At 45.0% G+C, this 24,042-nt stretch overlaps 1 protein-coding gene across 1 annotated transcript in view; it reads right to left on the bottom strand.

Annotated features, from left to right (window-relative positions):
* FAM20C (FAM20C golgi associated secretory pathway kinase) overlaps positions 1 to 24,042 on the bottom strand; it is a 155,447-nt gene that overhangs the window by 17,037 nt on the left and 114,368 nt on the right. The window contains exon 6 of the mRNA XM_044293997.1: positions 894 to 1,074. Within this exon, the coding sequence (XP_044149932.1) occupies positions 894 to 1,074 (181 nt within the window). The remainder of the gene's footprint in view (positions 1 to 893; positions 1,075 to 24,042) is intronic.

The raw sequence follows: 24,042 nt of genomic DNA, 5'->3' as shown, positions 1-24,042 counted from the left end.
CTTTTGCACCAAACATCATCAGAGCAGGGAGAGAAGCTGACATCACAGGTCATGTGACCCTCAGTGAAATCTGAGAAACCAGTAACTGGAGATAAAGTAAGTGAATTGTAAAGTCCTTACATTTGCCTGGTTACAAACATAGAGCAAAAAAATAACTGAGACAACCCCTTTAAATAATTAGAACAAGCCATACTCACCCTCCTAGTCCAATGTTTCATGGTCCCCGGTTGCTTCCTGATCCTTCTCGACGCACAGGAAATGACCACTCAGCCAAACACCAGCAACGCCAGTCTCGGATGCCTCCATTGATTGTCTGAGCAGTCATTTCCTACGTGTATAGAGGGAGAAGGAAGAAGACATTGGTGCGAGACCATGTGGCGTTGGTGAGGGATCAGAAAGGTGAATATGGCTTGTTTTATTATTTTACACTATCTGGAGCTCGACAGGGCACCATGTAACAAAATTGTTTCATAAAACATTTAACCTCTGCGACCTCAACAAATCCTGAGTCTGGGGAAATGAAGGACACAAGACTATGGTCTCTACTCATGGATATAAACGGGTGCTGTGGCATCCACAAGTGATCCAATGTCATAAGATATTTATATTTTTACACCGAAAGAATAGTTCAGGCTTGGAACAAGCTACCAGCAGAGATGGTTGGAAAATCTACAGTAAGTGAATTTTGACATGTCTGGGATAAACACATGTCAATGGGAAAATACGTAATAACATAAGGCAGACTAGATAGACCATGTGGTCTTTTTCTGCTGTCAATTTTATCTTTCTATTTAAATGATGTATGTGAAATGATTTTCATTACTGAGACATGCATATCCCAAATACACTGTCTAAGACCCTCACAATAATTGAAAAACATATATGAAACTTACTCTGCTTTTTTGCGTTTATGGTATGAGCGTCTCCATGGATTCCTCCACGTCTTCCGTTTTGCTAAGGACAAGTCTGGGAGGAAAGCAGCCAAAGATCCTTCTATCTGATCTGGCTTTCCGCACAAGGCATGTTCCGTTGAACAGTAGTAAGAACATTCTCCATAGAAACAAATGTTGTTTGCTGTAAAGAACCAAACAATGAGTTAGTTTCAGTCTATTGAACATAGAACTGAAAACTACAAACAGTAAAACGACAAAAAATCATGACATTCTGAGTAAAATCCAGAGTTACTGTAGGTCAAGGACAATGTCCAGTTGGTGACATAGTGCAGTTTACCTACATTTTGGTCAAGGACAATCTCCAGAGTGTCCAGATTTAGGTTAAGGACAATGTCCAGTTGATGACATATTGCAGGTTACCTAACTTTTGGTCAAGGACAATCTCTAGAGTGTCCAGGGATAGGTCAAGGACAATGTCCAGTTAGTGACATACTGAAGGTTACTCAAATTTTGGTCAAGGACAATCTCTAGAGTGTCCAGAGATAGGTCAAGGACAATGTCCAGTTGGTGACATACTGAAGGTTACTCAATTTTTGGTCAAGGACAATTTGCAGAGTGTCCAGAGTTAGGTCAAGGACAATGTCCATTTGATGATATACTGCCGGTTACCTAAATTTTGCCATCTCATTTCTAGTGGATAGGGATGGGAATCCTGACCAAGTAGAACGTCTCTGTAATATTCACACTGAACCCATACTTAGTTCAGGGTAGAGTCGAACATCCCAAACATTCTGAATATACTGAAGCTTATGGAGTGTCTGGTTAAATGAATATAATCTACATAGATGTTTAGCAATGAATCTTCACTTATTTTGGTCTACTTTAAGGTTTGTTCATATCTGTAGACCCGTAGAAGATTGGTCGCCACGCTACACATTAAATGGTATGGCTTACCTATTAATCTGACTCTGACCCTGAAAAGCCAAGTCATTGAAAACATATGTGTTGCTAAGGATACTCTTTTTAGATTAGAGATGCCAAGTTCATCTCTAGACGATCATCTTGGCACTTTGGGAGTACCAGAAATTTCAGCTAAAATGTGGTATCATGTGAAGGAAATTCATAAGACTGGCTTATTGTGACAAAAGGTACAGTCTTTCAAAGGACCTGTGCTTACAGAGCACCTGTTGAGTAGGTAATCTCAAAGGGGATGTCTTCAAAAACATGCTTGAAAATTTTTAATTTAAGGGGAACTCAATTACGAATATACTAACAGAGACATGTCAGAACAGGAGAGGTGTCAGATTCTCTTTATGTGAAAAGGAGACTTGCCTGTACCCAAACCACTCTATTCTGTCTCTCGATGGCATTAATAATCCGATTTTTGACTAACATCGTACAAAAAAGTCACTACTACATGTAATACTTTGACTCAATCTAAAAAGGCTAATTACCACCACGAGTGATGATCGCATTTTGTGGCTTTTCATATTTTCAAGAAAACATACCCTGCAGCACAATATCTAATTTCTCCAGTCTTATTACCGTACAAGTATCTCTTCGAAGAACGCATATCAAATAGCTATATTGAATTCTCAGCCCATCACGCTGCTGGCCAAGCAAATTGTTGATAAATCTAATTTTATCATTCTTTATGCTCTCCCCAGTGAATTTATAGACAGAGCTACATGTTTAATTGCCTCCTAATAAATGCTACTAGTCAATTTAGTCATAAAAGAATAAAAAAATATCATTCTTAAACTCTGGAGATTACAAATAAAACCCTGACGCGCTTCTGTACTGTCGCTAAACAAATTCCCGGAGTCTACAAAACAGACAAATGGGGAGAGGTGAAAATAATCCACCGTTAACACAATCAAAATGCTGATGCATTGGAATTATAGAGTAAACTGAGTCCCAGATTGAATTTCATGTGCCGCCTAACCATCTCCATGCAGAACATTACTGAATATTGAATAAAAATATTGACAGATTTCAAAACGAGAGAACTTTTTTTCCAGCCAAGTAGAAGTATTATCAGCCAGCAGAGGAATGAAAATTGCAAATTATTAAGACGTTTTGGCAGCGTAGACTCTGAATATATGAATAAGAGTTCCCTGTGTAATTTTTTTTTTTTATAAGAAAATGTATTATTTTTCTAGGTTTTAGATAGAAACATACTCAGAGGGAGCACCTCAATTACTTTAGGTGTATTCGACGCTGTCACTGTATAGTCGACTACACATCCTAATATTTCCATGCTGTAAGGGATATTTCTATGTATTTACAAATACAATGTACAGTATTTCAGCAGCAGTGTTGGTTGTGCTCGTGTGTTCGAGTAGAACACTTCCCGATGCTCGGGTGCTCTACAGAGCACCCAAGCACAATGGAAGTCAATGGGAGAACCCGAACATTAAACCAGGCACCCCCTGCTCTGAAGAGGGGAGGGTGTCGGGACTCTACAGTAGTTTGGCTTAGGAGTCCCGACTCTGACTCCATATATAGCTATGTCCATATATGGAGTCAGTGCTGGGGGACACCCAGTTTATTTAAATCAAATTTAGCCTCTATTTCTGAAAAGTTTCTGTCAGGCTTCGAACTCAAAACCTTCTACATTACAGCCAAGAATCTTAACAACTACACTATAGAGCTGCATGGACAGTTGCTTTAAAAAAAAAAAAAAAAAAAGCAACTTCTTCTGTATAGGAATACTTACTAGTAGTAAGTATTCCCATACAGCAGAAGTCTCATATTTATTTTTTATTTTTTAATAACTGGCCATGCTGCTCTATAGTATAGTGGTTAACATTCTGGGCTGTAATGTAGAAGGTTGCGAGTTTAAAACCCATCAGAAATAGAGGTTAAATTTTATTTAAACATATATATAAGTTTTTAGCCATAATATATTTACATATATTATTATATATTTAGAATACATAATATATTATAATATATGTAAATATATTATGGCTAAAACATCAGTAGTAGTTTCCCACATATTATGCATTCATATATATCAGAAATATATATATATATATATATATATATATATATATATTTATTTTTGTAATTACAAATTTTTTACAATTACTAAATAAAATATAAAATATATAAATATAAATCTATTTCTCACAGGATTCAAACTCACAACCTTCTACACTACAGCCCAGAATGTGAACCACAACACTATAGAGCTACATGGCCAGTTACTTAACTAACATAAATTAAGAGACTTCTGCTGCATACGAATACTTGTAAGGATTCCTATACAGCAGAATTCAAATATATATATATATATATTTTTTTTTTTTATTATTATTAAAGAGTTACTGCTTATGCAGCTCTATAGTGTAGTGGTTAAGATTCTTGGCTGTAATGTAGAAGGTTGTGAGTTCAGATCTCACCAGAAACTTTTCAGAAAAGCTAAATTAGATTTAAATACACTGACTCGAGCATCGCGCTCAAGCCCACGCAATATTCGGCCAAGCATAGCGATGTTCGAGCCGAACTAGTGCTCGGCCGAGCATGCTTGCCCAACAATATTCAGCAGATAAAGGGCTCATGCTCATGAGCGTGTGCACTCAGTGCCCATGCTGTGGACCACAAAGAGTAGTCCACAAAGCACGGGCACTGTCCATGTGCACACCATTTTCAGATGTGGACCCATTGACTTGAATGGGTCCACAATCTGGAAGAGATGGGCCGCACTGCAAAAAATAGGACATGTTGAGAATTGCCTCTGGTTACCATTGAAGCCAGGTCAGGTTGGCTAAAGCCTATTCCTCATGGGTTGAAACTTTATACGGACCACCTCTTCTTAGTAGATTGTTACAGCTGCTATAACTATAAAGCAAGGGTGATCCGCTATTTGTGGCCCTCATCTTGCTGGCCAGAAACACAACCGCTTCCTCTATTCACTGCATAATTGAGCGCTATGCACCTATCTAAGGAGAAGACAGAAGTGGTAATAAACCAGTTTCTGTCTTCTCCTCTGGTCTCTACCTGCTCCTGCTAGAGTACAGGAGCTGTAATACAGCGCAGTGCAGCAGTCCAGGCAGAAACATAGCTGATTGCACGATCAGTTGTGTTTCTGGCCAGCAAGATGAGGGCCACAAATAGCGGCACCCCTCGTCTATAGCCCTCGTCTATAGCTATAGCAGCTGTAACAATCCGCTAAGAAAAGATGGTCCATATAAAGGTTCCTGCCCATGAGGAATAAGCTTAATGCAACCTGACCTGGACCTGATCCAATGGTATCCAGAAGCAATTCTCAATAGAGAGGTCAGAAGGACATGGAGCACAATCCATATCTTCTTATGTATAGGATATGGAATTACTATCCATCCTCCTATCCACTAGGTAATGGGGGCCCATTTGAGCTCTAGTTATACCCCTATTTTCTGTAGTATATAGAGTTGAGCGAACACCTGGATGTTCGGGTTCGAGAAGTTCGGCCGAACATCCCGGAAATGTTCGGGTTCGGGATCCGAACCCGATCCGAACTTCGTCCCGAACCCGAACCCCATTGAAGTCAATGGGGACCCGAACTTTTCGGCACTAAAAAGGCTGTAAAACAGCCCAGGAAAGAGCTAGAGGGCTGCAAAAGGCAGCAACATGTAGGTAAATCCCCTGCAAACAAATGTGGATAGGGAAATGAATTAAAATAAAAATTAAATAAATAAAAATTAACCAAAATCAATTGGAGAGAGGTTCCATAGCAGAGAATCTGGCTTCCCGTCACCCACCACTGGAACAGTCCATTCTCAGATATTTAGGCCCCGGCACCCAGGCAGAGGAGAGAGGTCCCGTAACAGACAATCTGGCTTCATGTCAGCAGAGAATTAGTCTGCATGTCATAGCAGAGAATGAGGCTTCACGTCAGCCACCACTGCAACAGTCCATTGGCATATATTTAGGCCCAGCACACACACAGGCAGAGGAGAGAGGTCCCGTAACAGAGAATCTGGCTTCATGTCAGCAGAGAATCAGTCTGCATGTCATAGCAGAGAATGAGGCTTCACGTCAGCCACCACTGCAACAGTCCATTGGCATATATTTAGGCCCAGCACCCAGGCAGAGGAGGGAGGTCCCGTAACAGAGAATCTGTCTTCATGTCAGCAGAGAATTAGTCTGCATGTCATAGCAGAGAATGAGGCTTCACGTCAGCCACCACTGCAACAGTCCATTGGCATATATTTAGGCCCAGCACACACACAGGCAGAGGAGAGAGGTCCCGTAACAGAGGATCTGGCTTCATGTCAGCAGAGAATCAGTCTGCATGTCATAGCAGAGAATCAGGCTTCACGTCAGCCACCACTGCAACAGTCCATTGTCATAAATTTAGGCCCAGCACCCAGGCAGAGGAGAGAGGTCCCGTAACAGAGAATCTGGCTTCATGTCAGCAGAGAATCAGTCTTCATATCATAGCAGAGAATCAGGCTTCACGTCACCCACCACTGTAAGAGTCAATTTTCATAAATTTAGGCCCAGAACCCAGGCAGAGGAGAAAGGTCCCGTAACAGACAATCTGGCTTCATGTCAGCAGAGAATCAGTCTTCATATCATAGCAGAGAATCAGGCTTCACGTCACCCACCACTGTAAGAGTCAATTTTCATAAATTTAGGCCCAGAACCCAGGCAGAGGAGAAAGGTCCCGTAACAGACAATCTGGCTTCATGTCAGCAGAGAATCAGTCTTCATATCATAGCAGAGAATCAGGCTTCACGTCACCCACCACTGCAACAGTCCATTGGCATATATTTAGGCCTAGCACACAGGCAGAGCAGAGAGGTCCCGTAACAGACAATCTGGCTTCATGACAGCAGAGAATCAGTCTGCATGTCATAGCAGAGAATCAGGCTTCACGTCAGCCACCACTGCAACAGTCCATTGTCATAAATTTAGGCCCAGCACCCAGGCAGAGGAGAGAGGTCCCGTAACAGAGAATCTGGCTTCATGTCAGCAGAGAATCAGTCTTCATGTCATAGCAGAGAATCAGGCTTCACGTCACCCACCACTGTAAGAGTCAATTTTCATAAATTTAGGCCCAGAACCCAGGCAGAGGAGAAAGGTCCCGTAACAGACAATCTGGCTTCATGTCAGCAGAGAATCAGTCTTCATATCATAGCAGAGAATCAGGCTTCACGTCACCCACCACTGCAACAGTCCATTGGCATATATTTAGGCCTAGCACACAGGCAGAGCAGAGAGGTCCCGTAACAGACAATCTGGCTTCATGACAGCAGAGAATCAGTCTGCATGTCATAGCAGAGAATCAGGCTTCACGTCAGCCACCACTGCAACAGTCCATTGTCATAAATTTAGGCCCAGCACCCAGGCAGAGGAGAGAGGTCCCGTAAAAGAGGATCTGGCTTCATGTCAGCAGAGAATCAGTCTGCATGTCATAGCAGAGAATGAGGCTTCACGTCACCCACCACTGCAACAGTCCATTGGCATATATTTAGGCCTAGCACACAGGCAGAGCAGAGAGGTCCCGTAACAGACAATCTGGCTTCATGTCAGCAGAGAATCAGTCTGCATGTCATAGCAGAGAATGAGGCTTCACGTCACCCACCACTGCAACAGTCCATTGACATATATTTAGGCCTAGCACACAGGCAGAGCAGAGAGGTCCCGTAACAGACAATCTGGCTTCATGACAGCAGAGAATCAGTCTGCATGTCATAGCAGAGAATGAGGCTTCACGTCAGCCACCACTGCAACAGTCCATTGGCATATATTTAGGCCTAGCACACAGGCAGAGGAGAGGTTCATTCAACTTTGGGTAGCCTCGCAATATAATGGTAAAATGAAAATAAAAATAGGATTGAATGAGGAAGTGCCCTGGAGTCCAATAATATATGGTTATGGGGAGGTAGTTAATGTCTAATCTGGACAAGGGACGGACAGGTCCTGTGGGATCCATGCCTGGTTCATTTTTATGAACGTCAGCTTGTCCACATTGGCTGTAGACAGGCGGCTGCGTTTGTCTGTAATGACGCCCCCTGCCGTGCTGAATACACGTTCAGACAAAACGCTGGCTGCCGGGCAGGCCAGCACCTCCAAGGCATAAAAGGCTAGCTCTGGCCACGTGGACAATTTAGAGACCCAGAAGTTGAATGGGGCCGAACCATCAGTCAGTACGTGGAGGGGTGTGCACACGTACTGTTCCACCATGTTAGTGAAATGTTGCCTCCTGCTAACACGTTGCGTATCAGGTGGTGGTGCAGTTAGCTGTGGCGTGTTGACAAAAGTTTTCCACATCTCTGCCATGCTAACCCTGCCCTCAGAGGAGCTGGCCGTGACACAGCTGCCTTGGCGACCTCTTGCTCCTCCTCTGCCTTGGCCTTGGGCTTCCACTTGTTCCCCTGTGACATTTGGGAATGCTCTCAGTAGCGCGTCTACCAACGTGCGCTTGTACTCGCGCATCTTCCTATCACGCTCCAGTGCAGGAAGTAAGGTGGGCACATTGTCTTTGTAGCGTGGATCCAGCAGGGTGGCAACCCAGTAGTCCGCACAGGTTAAAATGTGGGCAACTCTGCTGTCGTTGCGCAGGCACTGCAGCATGTAGTCGCTCATGTGTGCCAGGCTGCCCAGGGATAAGGACAAGCTGTCCTCTGTGGGAGGCGTATCGTCATCGTCCTGCCTTTCCCCCCAGCCACGCACCAGTGATGGACCCGAGCTGCGTTGGGTGCCACCCCGCTGTGACCATGCTTCATCCTCATCCTCCTCCACCTCCTCCTCATCCTCGTCCTCCTCGTCCTCCAGTAGTGGGCCCTGGCTGGCCACATTTGTACCTGGCCTCTGCTGTTGCCAAAAACCTCCCTCTGAGTCACTTCGAAGAGACTGGCCTGAAAGTGCTAAAAATGACCCCTCTTCCTCCTCCTCCTCCTCCTCCTCCTCCTGGGCCACCTCCTCTTCCATCATCGCCCTAAGTGTTTTCTCAAGGAGACATAGAAGTGGTATTGTAACGCTGATAACGGTGTCATCGCCACTGGCCATGTTGGTGGAGTACTCGAAACAGCGCAACAGGGCACACAGGTCTCGCATGGAGGCCCAGTCATTGGTGGTGAAGTGGTGCTGTTCTGTAGTGCGACTGACCCGTGCGTGCTGCAGCTGAAACTCCACTATGGCCTGCTGCTGCTCGCACAGTCTGTCCAGCATGTGCAAGGTGGAGTTCCACCTGGTGGGCACGTCGCATATGAGGCGGTGAGCGGGAAGGCCGAAGTTACGCTGTAGCGCAGACAGGCGAGCAGCAGCAGGATGTGAACGCCGGAAGCGCGAACAGACGGCCCGCACTTTATGCAGCAGCTCTGACATGTCGGGGTAGTTGTGAATGAACTTCTGCACCACCAAATTCAGCACATGCGCCAAGCAAGGGATGTGCGTCAAATTGGCTAGTCCCAGAGCTGCAACGAGATTTCGCCCATTATCACACACCACCAGGCCGGGCTTGAGGCTCACCGGCAGCAACCACTCGTCGGTCTGTTGTTCTATACCCCGCCACAACTCCTGTGCGGTGTGGGGCCTGTCCCCCAAACATATGAGTTTCAGAATGGCCTGCTGACGTTTACCCCGGGCTGTGCTGAAGTTGGTGGTGAAGGTGTGTGGCTGACTGGATGAGCAGGTGGAAGAAGAGGAGGAGGAAGCCGAGAAGGAGGAGGTGGCAACAGGAGGCAAAGAATGTTGCCCTGCGATCCTTGGCGGCGGAAGGACGTGCGCCAAACAGCTCTCCGCCTGGGGCCCAGCTGCCACTACATTTACCCAGTGTGCAGTTAGGGAGATATAGCGTCCCTGGCCGTGCTTACTGGTCCACGTATCTGTGGTTAGGTGGACCTTGCCACAGATGGCGTTGCGCAGTGCACACTTGATTTTATCGGATACTTGGTTGTGCAGGGAAGGCACGGCTCTCTTGGAGAAGTAGTGCCGGCTGGGAACAACATACTGTGGGACAGCAAGCGACATGAGCTGTTTGAAGCTGTCTGTGTCCACCAGCCTGAATGACAGCATTTCATAGGCCAGTAGTTTAGAAATGCTGGCATTCAGGGCCAGGGATCGAGGGTGGCTAGGTGGGAATTTACGCTTTCTCTCAAATGTTTGTGAGATGGAGAGCTGAACGCTGGCGTGTGACATGGTTGAGACGCTTGGTGACGGAGGTGGTGGTGGTGGTGTTGGTGGTACATCCCCTGTTTGCTGGGCGGCAGGTGCCAACGTTCCTCCAGAGGCGGAGGAAGAGGCCGAGGCGGCAGCAGCAGAATAGGCCGAGGCGGCAGCAGCAGAAGAGGTAGCAGGGGGAGCCTGAGTGACTTCCTTGGTTTTAAGGTGTTTACTCCACTGCAGTTCATGCTTTGCATGCAGGTGCCTGGTCATGCAGGTTGTGCTCAGGTTCAGAACGTTAATGCCTCGCTTCAGGCTCTGATGGCACAGCGTGCAAACCACTCGGGTCTTGTCGTCAGCACATTGTTTGAAGAAGTGCCATGCCAGGGAACTCCTTGAAGCTGCCTTTGGGGTGCTCGGTCCCAGATGGCGGCGGTCAGTAGCAGGCGGAGTCTCTTGGCGGCGGGTGTTCTGCTTTTGCCCACTGCTCCCTCTTTTGCTACGCTGTTGGCTCGGTCTCACCACTGCCTCTTCCTCCGAACTGTGAAAGTCAGTGGCACGACCTTCATTCCATGTGGGGTCTAGGACCTCATCGTCCCCTGCATCGTCTTCCACCCAGTCTTGATCCCTGACCTCCTGTTCAGTCTGCACACTGCAGAAAGACGCAGCAGTTGGCACCTGTGTTTCGTCATCATCAGAGACATGCTGAGGTGGTATTCCCATGTCCTCATCATCAGGAAACATAAGTGGTTGTGCGTCAGTGCATTCTATGTCTTTCACCGCTGGGGAAGGGCTAGGTGGATGCCCTTGGGAAACCCTGCCAGCGGAGTCTTCAAACAGCATAAGAGACTGCTGCATAACTTGAGGCTGAGACAGTTTCCCTGGTATGCATGGGGGTGATGTGACAGACTGATGGGGTTGGTTTTCAGGCGCCATCTGTGCGCTTTCTGCAGAAGACTGGGTGGGAGATAATGTGAACGTGCTGGATCCACTGTCGGCCACCCAATTGACTAATGCCTGTACCTGCTCAGGCCTTACCATCCTTAGAACGGCATTGGGCCCCACCATATATCGCTGTAAATTCTGGCGGCTACTGGGACCTGAGGTAGTTGGTACACTAGGACGTGTGGATGTGGCAGAACGGCCACGTCCTCTCCCAGCACCAGAGGGTCCACTAACACCACCACGACCATGTCCACGTCCGCGTCCCTTACTAGATGTTTTTCTCATTGTTATGGTTCACCACAACAACAAATATATTATTTGGCCCAATGTATTGTATTCAAATTCAGCGGGATATAAATTTGAGGCCTAGTATTTAGGCGCTGGGTGACCGGTATGGATTTAGTGACAGAATTAGACTTGGAAATGCACAGAAGCGTGTGTGTGAAGTTATTCTGAATGACCCAATGTGCACCTTGAATATTATATACCCTTTTTGGGATAGATTTCAAATAGCTCTGATATAGCAGGAACCACTAAATTATGAAATTGCTAAATTGGGAATTGTACTTCAACCCAGAACAAAAAATGTGCTTTGACGGGCACTAAATAACTTTCCCAGCTACAACAGGACAGCGGTAACGAGAGATTTAGAGGGATTTAAATTTGAGGCCTAGTATTTAGGCGCTGGGTGACAGGTATGGGTTTAGTGACAGAATTAGACTTGGAAATACACAGTAGCGGGTGTGTGTGAAGTTATTCTGAATGACCCAATGTGCACCTTCAATATTATATACCCTTTTTGGGATAGATTTCAAATAGCTCTGATATAGCAGGAACCACTAAATTATGAAATTGCTAAATTGGGAATTGTACTTCAACCCAGAACAAAAAATGTGCTTTGACGGACACTAAATATCTTGCCCAGCAACAACAGTACAGCGGTAACGAGAGATTTAGCGGGATATAAATTTGAGGCCTAGTATTTAGGCGCTGGGTCACCGGTATGGATTTAGTGACAGAATTAGACTTGGAAATGCACAGAAGCGTGTGTGTGAAGTTATTCTGAATGACCCTATGTGCACCTTCAATATTATATACCCTTTTAGGGATAGATTTCAAATAGCTCTGATATAGCAGAAACCACTAAATTATGAAATTGCTAAATTGGGAATTGTACTTCAACCCAGAACAAAAAATGTGCTTTGACGGACACTAAATATCTTGCCCAGCAACAACAGTACAGCGGTGGGTAACGAGAGATTTAGAGGGATTTAAATTTGAGGCCTAGTATTTAGGCGCTGGGTCACCGGTATGGATTTAGTGACAGAATTAGACTTGGAAATGCACAGAAGCGTGTGTGTGAAGTTATTCTGAATGACCCTATGTGCACCTTCAATATTATATACCCTTTTAGGGATAGATTTCAAATAGCTCTGATATAGCAGAAACCACTAAATTATGAAATTGCTAAATTGGGAATTGTACTTCAACCCAGAACAAAAAATGTGCTTTGACGGACACTAAATATCTTGCCCAGCAACAACAGTACAGCGGTGGGTAACGAGAGATTTAGAGGGATTTAAATTTGAGGCCTAGTATTTAGGCGCTGGGTCACCGGTATGGATTTAGTGACAGAATTAGACTTGGAAATGCACAGAAGCGTGTGTGTGAAGTTATTCTGAATGACCCTATGTGCACCTTCAATATTATATACCCTTTTAGGGATAGATTTCAAATAGCTCTGATATAGCAGAAACCACTAAATTATGAAATTGCTAAATTGGGAATTGTACTTCAACCCAGAACAAAAAATGTGCTTTGACGGACACTAAATATCTTGCCCAGCAACAACAGTACAGCGGTGGGTAACGAGAGATTTAGAGGGATTTAAATTTGAGGCCTAGTATTTAGGCGCTGGGTCACCGGTATGGATTTAGTGACAGAATTAGACTTGGAAATGCACAGAAGCGTGTGTGTGAAGTTATTCTGAATGACCCTATGTGCACCTTCAATATTATATACCCTTTTAGGGATAGATTTCAAATAGCTCTGATATAGCAGAAACCACTAAATTATGAAATTGCTAAATTGGGAATTGTACTTCAACCCAGAACAAAAAATGTGCTTTGACGGACACTAAATATCTTGCCCAGCAACAACAGTACAGCGGTGGGTAACGAGAGATTTAGAGGGATTTAAATTTGAGGCCTAGTATTTAGGCGCTGGGTCACCGGTATGGATTTAGTGACAGAATTAGACTTGGAAATGCACAGAAGCGTGTGTGTGAAGTTATTCTGAATGACCCTATGTGCACCTTCAATATTATATACCCTTTTAGGGATAGATTTCAAATAGCTCTGATATAGCAGAAACCACTAAATTATGAAATTGCTAAATTGGGAATTGTACTTCAACCCAGAACAAAAAATGTGCTTTGACGGACACTAAATATCTTGCCCAGCAACAACAGTACAGCGGTGGGTAACGAGAGATTTAGAGGGATTTAAATTTGAGGCCTAGTATTTAGGCGCTGGGTCACCGGTATGGATTTAGTGACAGAATTAGACTTGGAAATGCACAGAAGCGTGTGTGTGAAGTTATTCTGAATGACCCTATGTGCACCTTGAATATTATATACCCTTTTAGGGATAGATTTCAAATAGCTCTGATATAGCAGAAACCACTAAATTATGAAATTGCTAAATTGGGAATTGTACTTCAACCCAGAACAAAAAATGTGCTTTGACGGACACTAAATATCTTGCCCAGCAACAACAGTACAGCGGTAACGAGAGATTTAGAGGGATTTAAATTTGAGGCCTAGTATTTAGGCGCTGGGTGACAGGTATGGGTTTAGTGACAGAATTAGACTTGGAAATACACAGTAGCGGGTGTGTGTGAAGTTATTCTGAATGACCCAATGTGCACCTTCAATATTATATACCCTTTTTGGGATAGATTTCAAATAGCTCTGATATAGCAGGAACCACTAAATTATGAAATTGCTAAATTGGGAATTGTATTTCAACCCAGAACAAGAAATGTGCTTGAACGGACACTAAATAACTCGCCCAGCTACAGCACTAGGGACAGATTTAGCTGGATATAAATTTGAGGCCTAGTATTTAGGCGCTGGGTGACCGGTATGGATTTAGTGACAGAATTAGACTGGGATATGGCCAAAAAATAAACAGACTATTGCTGGTTAAATGCACTTGGTGTGACAGCTTCACCCTGATGTAGGCTTTAGCCAAAAAACAACCACACCATTGAGGGTTAAATGCACTTGGTGACAGGCGCAGCTTGCCCCTGATTTTGTATATGGCCAAAAAATGAACAGACTATTGCTGGTTAAATGCACTTGGTGTGACAGCTTCACCCTGATGTAGGCTTTAGCCAAAAAACAACCACACCATTGAGGGTTAAATGCACTTGGTGACAGGCGCAGCTTGCCCCTGATTTTGTATATGGCCAAAAAATGAACAGACTATTGCTGGTTAAATGCACTTGGTGTCACAGCTTCACCCTGATGTAGGCTTTAGCCAAAAAACAACCACACCATTGAGGGTTAAATGCACTTGGTGACAGGCGCAGCTTGCCCCTGATTTTGTATATGGCCAAAAAATGAACAGACTATTGCTGGTTAAATGCACTTGGTGTGACAGCTTCACCCTGATGTAGGCTTTAGCCAAAAAACAACCACACCATTGAGGGTTAAATGCACTTGGTCGCAGCTTGTGCTGGCGCACCACAAGACACAAAATGGCCGCCGATCACCCCAGAAAAATGAGACTGACAAACGGTCTGTGCAGCCTAAAAACAGTGAGCAATTGAGGATCAGCAGCTCAATGATCCACAGCTGCAGATCGATCAGTTAATCAAGTCCTTTGGAGGAGTTAATCTGCCTAATCTCGCCCTACTGTCGCAGCCGCAACCTCTCCCTACGCTAATCAGAGCAGAGTGACGGGCGGCGCTATGTGACTCCAGCTTAAATAGAGGCTGGGTCACATGGTGCTCTGGCCAATCACAGCCATGCCAATAGTAGGCATGGCTGTGATGGCCTCTTGGGGCAAGTAGTATGACGCTTGTTGATTGGCTGCTTTGCAGCCTTTCAAAAAGCGCCAAGAAAGCGTCACAAAAGCGCCAAGAAAGCGACGAACACCGAACCCGAACCCGGACTTTTACGAAAATGTCCGGGTTCGGGTCCGTGTCACGGACACCCCAAAATTCGGTACGAACCCGAACTATACAGTTCGAGTTCGCTCATCCCTAGTAGTATAATGTAATATAGTAAAGGTCGTTATAGTGTTAATGAAAAGGGTTTAATTTTTTTTTTTTAAAACACTCTTTTTCATAGACTGGGCTTGTTATTACAGCTCCGTCCGACTTTTATATATTGGAATTAAAGGGGTTGTCTAGAATTAGGAAAACATGGCTGACTCCTTCCAGATACAGTACCTCATGTGTCCGTGGATGTGTCTGGTATTCCAGCTCAACTCCATTGAAATGAATGGAAGAAGGTAGCCATGTTATATATTTTTTTTAATCCAGGATAACCCCTTTAATCCTGGACAACTGTAGCAATTGTATCTGTGTCATATTTTTTCTTCTGGACAGAATTTTCCTTTTTCCCTAGAGGGAAGATTTGAAGCTCACAGACAGTAGGTGAAGTCCATTATTCAGGGATCATTTCTAAATTCTACCAAAACAACTGCAATACCAATTCCATCCTATGGACAACCGTGGCGCTGTTTGTGCAAAAAAAAACTGCAAAAATAAAACTGCTGAAGCAATTTTCTAATTTTACAACCCAATAAATTGCCCCAACTCCTCTATTAATGGGAATATGTTTAGCCTTCTATAACTCTTAGGGTCCATTTATACGTCCGTAGTGGCGCCGTGCCCGTGTTGCAGACAAAACACAGGCACCAGACGTGTGAACTGCACATCTCATTGACTTCACGGACCTGGAAGCCCACGGAAACACATGAACGCCCTTCCATGCTCTTCCGGGTCCGTGCCCGAGCTTTGCAAAAGTTAAAACATGTCCTATCTTTTATTGTATCTCGCGGATCACGGACCCACTGAAGTCAGTGGGTCTGCCTCGCCATGTGGAGTTCGCACGGCCGTGTTTCGTGGACCCGCGATTTGCGGGCACTAAGGCAGTGTGAATGGGCCCTTTATAGATAAGGGCCATTTTACATATACTCAGCAATTACTTTGTTACTAAGACAAATGCAGTATGTTTTGATATACAGAGAGATAGGAGCTGCAATTGCCTCTTATAGAAGAATTCCCAGTTCAGAAGGAAGAAAAAAAAAATCACAGAAAAAGACAGATAAAAGCAATTTAAACCATACTTAATAACCAGCAGGACCATCTGCTTTTAAAGCAGGGCACATTCTCCAGCAGCCTCTTTGCTTGGTGTGATAACAATTTTATTTCATTTTCACAGCAGTGTCCCTTGTGATAAAAATAAATGATTTATAAGGAAATCTTCTAAGGAGAAGACAAGGGAAGGAGGCTCGCAGCCTTCTGATTCAAATTCCATCTTCACATGAACACAATATATTGCATTTGTTAGCGGGAATCTCGCACGCTCTTCTCCTTGGTTATGTACTTCAGATGAAATCTACGTACGTCCTTCCTATGTGTTGTGATGTCTCAACAAAGCAATCTGACTGCAGTGTATACTTAGACTAATGGTACGGAGGATAATTCTATCCCAAACCGAAAATGACATGTTCTGGCGGGCGGCGTTTCTGCCGGTTCACGTGCCACTGCCTGTCTGTGAAACAGCGGGGTCTGAAGGTACGGTACTGCACAGTGCGAGTTGTCTTCTTCATCGTGCCAAGTGTAATTTGCGGTTATGTTATACAGTATATATGTGACGTGGGGGTACGACAATCGTAAATAGTTTTATATTATAATGTAATGTATTTTTTATATGTTCCACTTAGGGATACGGATGGCAAGGGTTAAAAAGGATTTTCCAAGACTTTAATACTGTCTGATTGGTGGGGTTCCGACACCCGGGACCCACACCAATCAGCTGCTTGGTATCGCGCTCAGGCCTATTTACTTCTATAGGGCTGAGATGCTCCTAGGCCAGGTGACCGATGAAGGAGTCGTCACTGGCCTAGGAAAAGCTCAGAGAAGTGCCAGTGCTTTCTTAAACAGTTGATCGTCAGGGGTCCCGGGTGTCGGACCTCCACCGATCAGACACTGATAACCTAAATAGGAGGATAAGTCACCAGTATTAAAGTCTCAGAAAACCCCTTTAACAAGGAACAGGGTTAACCACACAGTTCCTCCCCTCTGTCCTACTTCCTGCCAGGAGGGGCGAGATCCTGTCCAGGAGAGAGGAAGCTTACTGCAAAGCTCCTGCTCTAAAATAGGATTCAACTGAGAGATTTGCTTACTCCATCCTCAAGTGAAGTCTTGAGAAGTGAGACAGCAGAGTGAACTGCTACAACAAGCATTAAAGACCCTGCTGCAAGGTGAGGGATTGAAGCCAAGACACCCATCACCAAGAGCATTACTGGGCCATTACCACCTAAGTGCTAAATTGCCACCATCAACCTAGCCTCCATAATCCTTACTGTACCAGAGAAGATTAGCGCTTAAAGTCTGCTGCTACTGAATGTATTTGAAGTTCTACGTTGTCCTTAGTAAATAGTTTAATTCTGGCCTTGTTCTTCCATACTACATTTCCACTGCACCGATCACCAGGGAACAACTGCCTGAGGGAGTACACTGTGACACAACACTTCATCAGGGCCACTACCACTCCCATCCTCCACACCATCTCCTCCGGGGCTTGCTGCATATGGATAGTGCACGGTGGTACTTGTCTTGTTCGGTATACAAGTGTAATTTCCAGTATCGGTTATGTTATCCAGTATATATGGACAGTGAATGGTGCTACACAGTCCAGGCACATTATTATGACCACTCCCTACCTTCGTACCTCATGCATGTGGTCAAAATATGACGAAAGGGGCAGACATATCGCCCTTGCAGCCAGTTAAGCTGCACAAGGACCTGTGGAGGAGAGGAGCCCGTTCCAGCTGTAGAGCAGTAGTAGAAGAGGCCAGGCTGCACTGCTAAGCTGAGAGTGGACCTTAGAGAACCAATGGGATGGAGCTTAGACTGCGTATGGGGGTGGGGCTTAGTGCCTGATAGGTGGAGCTTAGTGAATCAATGGGATGGAGCTTAGACTGCGTATTGGGGTGGTGCTAAGTGCCTGATGGGTGGAGCTTAGTGGGTGATGGGGGTGGGGCTTAAAAGCTGATGGGTGGGGCTTAGGAGGCTGAAAGGGGCAGAGCTTAGTAGTGCAATGAGGCAGAGGTTAGAGGTGCAAAGGAGGCCCCCAGAGATAACTTTGCATTGGGACCCAGAGATGCCAAATGTGCCCCTGTTCATACGCCTAATGAATGTCATGGGTCACATATTCTGCTGTATTGTTAAAAGACATAATTGGGTGCTCCATGATGAGCTATGGAAGACCAATGGGCTCCATTACTGTTCTTGTACAGGGGCCCTGGCTGCCTGTGCTGGCCTCTCGGTCAGTTGGCAGGATGGAAAAAAAAGAACTTTCTTTGTTGCCCATAGCAACCAATCACAGCGCAGCTTTCATCTTGCATTCTGCCTGTGAAAAATGAAAGCTGCGCTGTGATTGGTTGCTAGACAGTTTTTATCAGTAAACAGGTCATTTCAAGGCGATTCCTACATATACATGTATATTCCTCCATTACTGTGAATTTCTGGGACTCTATAAAAGCCATAATGGCTTCCTTGTTAGACCATATTCTATCCTAACCCTCATCCCGATCCGCAGGAAGGTCGAAGCTTACCTCTCCTATTTGCCCATCTTTCCTGAAGTCATGCATGTGCAGAAAAAGCCTAATTAAATATATGAGAAATGATGAGGCGCCCACCAGTCTATGTATAAAAACCTTGTTAGGAAAAAGAGGATTTATAACAAGGCCCTCAGGAGGCACGGAGGCAGCGCCTCTTCTGAAATGTCAGGATTCCTCATTTCACTGTTCATTTAGAGCAGGGGTCAGCAACCTCCGGCACTGCGGCTGTGGTGAGACTACAACCTCCAGCATACTCCCTTGCTCTGCTGTTCTTCTGTAGAAGTGAATAAAGCATGCTGGGAGTTGTAGTTTCACAACAGCTGGAGTACTATTATGCTGTTCCTCCTTTTCCTTGATGTTTGGCAATAAGGAACAGTCAAGGCACCTCCATGCACTTTAGGTGGTTGGCTGGTACCCTCAAAATTGGAGGACTTGGTTGACATTAATCTAATGTGTGTAGCCAGCAGAACATTTAACCCTTTCTAAACCAATGTACGGCGCTGTTCTTGGAAAGCTGCGAGGAGGCCACAGCGCTAACAGGGTGACTGGTTGGGGTGCCAGGTGTCGGACCCCCACTGATCAGATATTGTTGACCTATCCTGAGGACGGGCCATCAATATTAAACTCCCAGGAGACTCCTTTAAAGAGAAGCTCTTTTTGATGTGCCCTTATTATCCGCTGCTATATGGAGTCCATGATAGCACCCTACTGATCTACCTGCTTCATGAATAGAACGCTAGGAATACAGTAGGCGCGCAGGTAGAGCAGCAGAAGAGAAATGCAGATTGAGGAGACAATTATAACCCACGAAAAGTAGGATAACAATTTCTATTTGCATTTTATTCACTGCCGTTGACTCTCGTCAACCATCACATCAGTGAGACCAAGAAAACACAGAAATAACTGTAGAGAACATCCTAAGCCTTCACACAAGTGAGGGTCTTATTTAAGGAGGATGAGATTGATAGAGGACCTGTCACCTCTCCTGACATGTCTATTTTAGTATATACTCGTATTCTCCATGAAATAACGACTGTGGAGCATTTTTTTTGCAGAACTCTGCATTGTGACGTTCCTCTAGTATTACTCCTTGAAATACCTGAAGAAACTGACAATTTGTTCTTTAGGCCTAGTTCACACGAACTTATGGCTTTTATAGTTTTTTGCGGTCCGTTTTTCACGGATCCGTTGTTCCGTTTTTGAGTTCCGTTGTGTTTCCGTTTTTCCGTTCCGTTTTTCCGTATGGCATATACAGTAATTACATAGAAAAAATTGGGCTGGGCATAACATTTTCAATAGATGGTTCAGAAAAAACTGAACAGATACGGAAGACATACGGATGCATTTCCGTATGTGTTCCGTTTTTTTTGCGGACCCATTGACTTGAATGGAGCCACGGAACGTGATTTGCAGCCAAATATAGGACATGTTCTATCTTTCAACGGAACGGAAAAACTGAAATACGGAAACAGAATGCATACAGAGTACATTCCATTTTTTTGCGGAACCATTGAAATGAATGGTTCCGTATACGGACCGTATACGGAACACAAAAAAAATGGCCCGTGTGAACTAGGTCTTATATTGTCCCTGTCCATTGGGTCTGTCCCTATAGAGCCTGACCCTGTACATCATATAGTGCATAACAATTTCTTTCTAACAAAGCTAGAATCAGTCCTGTACCTCACATGGATCCAGAGATCTCCCCATTCATTACTCTAAATACTCTGCTAGATTTTCTTCAGGCTGGCAGCTCAGGGGGAGTGACCTTTCTCGGGGGCATGTCCTTTTTCAGGGTGTGCCCTTTCTACTGCAGCTTTCTCCCTATCACATTTCATGGGGCATTTTCTGCTGCAGCTCTCTCTCTGTAACTGTCACAGTTTTCTAACAGTAGATATGGCTGGTGGCAGTTGAAGAATGGAACTGAACGTGTGCGACCACCTCAGAAACGTGGACAGAAAAATAAGGAAAAGATCAAACACCAGATGGCGCTATACAGAAACATTTTATTGAATATCTCAGTAGCTATACTACATTTTTAATTACATGCAATTACAAAAATATTAAAATCCAGGTGCTGGTTTAAAAAATGTTGAATATTTTTTGTGGGACTAACCCTTAGGGGTTATCTAGAATTTCTTATCCATTTGATAATACTTGTGGATGTCCAGTCTCTGACCAGCAGAATAGAGAGACCTCTGAAACCCCTCCAGTGCTTACGCAGACCCTGCACATACTGAGGTGGATCCGGTTGGTTCTGCAGCTCAGCCATGGCCCCTTTATTCTGCTGATGGATTGGGATTCCTGGGAGTTGGACCCCCGTCCATCCTACATTGTATAGGCCCCATTCCTGGATAACCCTCTTCATAATATTCTTAATGTTCACACTATTTTTCTCTTACAGGAATCTTTGAACGTCACATGAAACCCTGACTACAATACCTAGACTTATCTTTAATGGGTGAAGATGCAATCACACGATAAACGGTTCCTTGAAGACACAAAGGATGCATTTTGCAGACTTCAAGTGGTCAAATAAAAGGTTGTTGGAGAATGAAGCCGCACATTCATGGATGGGGAAGGACGTTTCTTATGGTTCTTTGTATTTTTGCCATCTGACTTACATTACAAAGTCCCAATTATGTGGCTCTGGCTTATTATAACATGGTGGTCTGCTTATCTGCCTCGCCTTGTAGGGGATCGGTAATAATAATAATTATTTTTTTTACATCTCCTGGCCCTTTTTACAAAAATGTTGCAACCCAGGGCAATTCCTTTAAATTACGCTCCGTCAAACCATAGGTAGGAGGCTGTGTTAATTGGTTTACACACACAGACACTCAATGACAGACACACATACATTTACTGACAGAAAGACAGACATACATACACTCACTCACTGACATAAATACACAGGCAGACACTCACTCACTCACCTCCCTGGGGTCCAGTTTGGTGCAGCTCCTCAGTACTCCGGCGCGGAGTTTAGTATGCCGGGGCCGGAATGACGTCATATTCCGGCATCACAGAGGGCGCACGAGGGAGGAGTGGGGAGCTGCTACAACAGCCTCCCTTGCCGCCCGCCTCCTCTCTTTACTGGCAGAGCAGGCACCTGCCATCAGGGCAAGCAGATGCCTGCTCTGCCATATTTATGAAGGACCTCCACCTCCTGGCCCCCCTGCAACGGTGCTGGGGGCGGCTCAAGACCCGCTCGCCCAGGGCTGCAGCCCCAGTCAGGGGGAGCCCACCAGGGCGCCCCCAGCAGGCCGACGCCTAGTTCACCTATATGGTTGCACCGGCCATGATAGCTCCTCATTTGGTGCCAGAAACCACACTTTGTACATAATGCTGCTGTTATACTTCTCGCTAAGTAAAGAGATGACTGTTATACGTTTCTTCTGGCCTGATTCTTCAAACCACCTTTCCAATGCAGCAATCCCCAGGGAACAACGGCCCGACGAAGTACACCGTGACACAAAATCTCATCAGGCACACAACCTCTCCCACCCTCTGCACCGGCATCTCAGGGGGTCACTGCACACACCAGGGGCGTTGCTAGGGTCTCAAAAGATCCGGGGCCCAAGCCCCAATGCATATTGACCAATTCTCTAAGTCAACCAACCGACCCCAACCCCCTCACCACCGCAAACATTAGCACTGAAGACATTTTACTGTAGTTGCTATACAGCTATACCTCTCACATACAGGGCCTCTAAGGTGACGTCTCCTCTGATGTAGATCTTCTCTGTCATCATCTTCTCCATTCAGTTCAGACAACTTCTCTCAGCCGCCTCGTCTCTGCAGAGTGTGACACACACGGATATCTTAGGTTCCTCACTTTTCGGTACCCCCAAATACTATTCTGAAGAAAAATGAGTGCCATACAGAAAATCTTCCCCATAGTAATAGTGCTCCTCATAGTCCCACCAATAGTAATTCCCTTCTAGAATGCCCTCATTAGTAATACTGCCCCCTAACAGTGCCCCCAACAGTGATAGTGCTCCCCAAGAGTGCCTCCATTAGTAGAAGAGCGCTCCAGTATTAATAATGCCCTTACAGAGCCCCCCAGTAGAAATAAGGCCCCCTATTGTTCCCCCAGTGGTAATAAAGCTATATACGGAACCCTCAGTAGTAATAAGGCCCCCCACAGTGCTCTTATTAGTAATAATGCGGATCTATAAGTCCCTCCTATAGAGCCCCCAGCAGTAATAACAATGCCTAATGTCCCCTGGATTTGAAATTCCCCCACAGTGCCCCCATATTTATATTGCCCCTACTGTTATAATGCTCACCCTGAAGTGCCCCAGTATTTATATCACCCCCTACTGTTATAACGCCCCTACAGTGCCCCCAGTATTCATATCGCCCCAACTGTTATAATGATCACCCTGACGTGCCCCCAGTATTTATACTGCCCACTACTGTTATAATGCTAACCCTGAAGTGCCCCAGTATTTATATCGCCCCCTACTGTTATAATGCCGCCACAGTCCCCCCAGTATTTATATCGCCCCCTACTGTTATAATGCTCGCCCTGAAGCGCCCCCCAGTATTAATAATGCCCCCTGCAGTGCCCCCTGTAGTTATATTCCTCCATTTAGTGTCCTCAGAAATTATAATTCCTCAGCCCCATCCAATATACAGTCCCATGTAAATAACATCCCTCTCTACCTACAGCCCCCTCCAAAATACAGTTCCATGTAAATACCATCACACCATCTCTCCTGCCCCCTCTAATATACAGTCCCACGTAAATAGCATCACCCCCTTCCGAGCTGCCTTCAATATACAGTCCCATGTAAAGAACATCACCCCCTCCCCAGCCGCCTTTAACATACAGCCCCATGTAAATAACATTACCCCTCAACATTCAGTCCCGTGTAAATAATATCACTCCCTTCCACAGCCACCTTCAACATATAGTCCCATGTAAATAACATCACCCTGCCCTAGCAACCTCCAACATGCATTCCCATGTAAATAACATCACCCCCTCAATTTTCAGTCCCATGTAAATAACTTCCCTCCCTTCAGCCCTAACATACAATCCCAGTTAAATAACTACAACTTCCAACATTGCTCTGCCTCTCACACTGAGTAATCTACTCCTTCACTTACCTCTCCTCATGTAGCAGACCTCACCACAGCTTCTTCCCAGGACTTCTCTTCACTGCTGAGCCGTCCTCTCCTGCACTGGTCACATGAAGGTCCTTTTCAGCTACTGTATTTAGAACTAATCACAT

Source organism: Bufo gargarizans, chromosome 5 (assembly GCF_014858855.1).
Source record: "Bufo gargarizans isolate SCDJY-AF-19 chromosome 5, ASM1485885v1, whole genome shotgun sequence".
NCBI classification, from domain to species: domain Eukaryota; kingdom Metazoa; phylum Chordata; class Amphibia; order Anura; family Bufonidae; genus Bufo; species Bufo gargarizans.
This window is presented reverse-complemented; position numbering and strand designations above follow the sequence as displayed.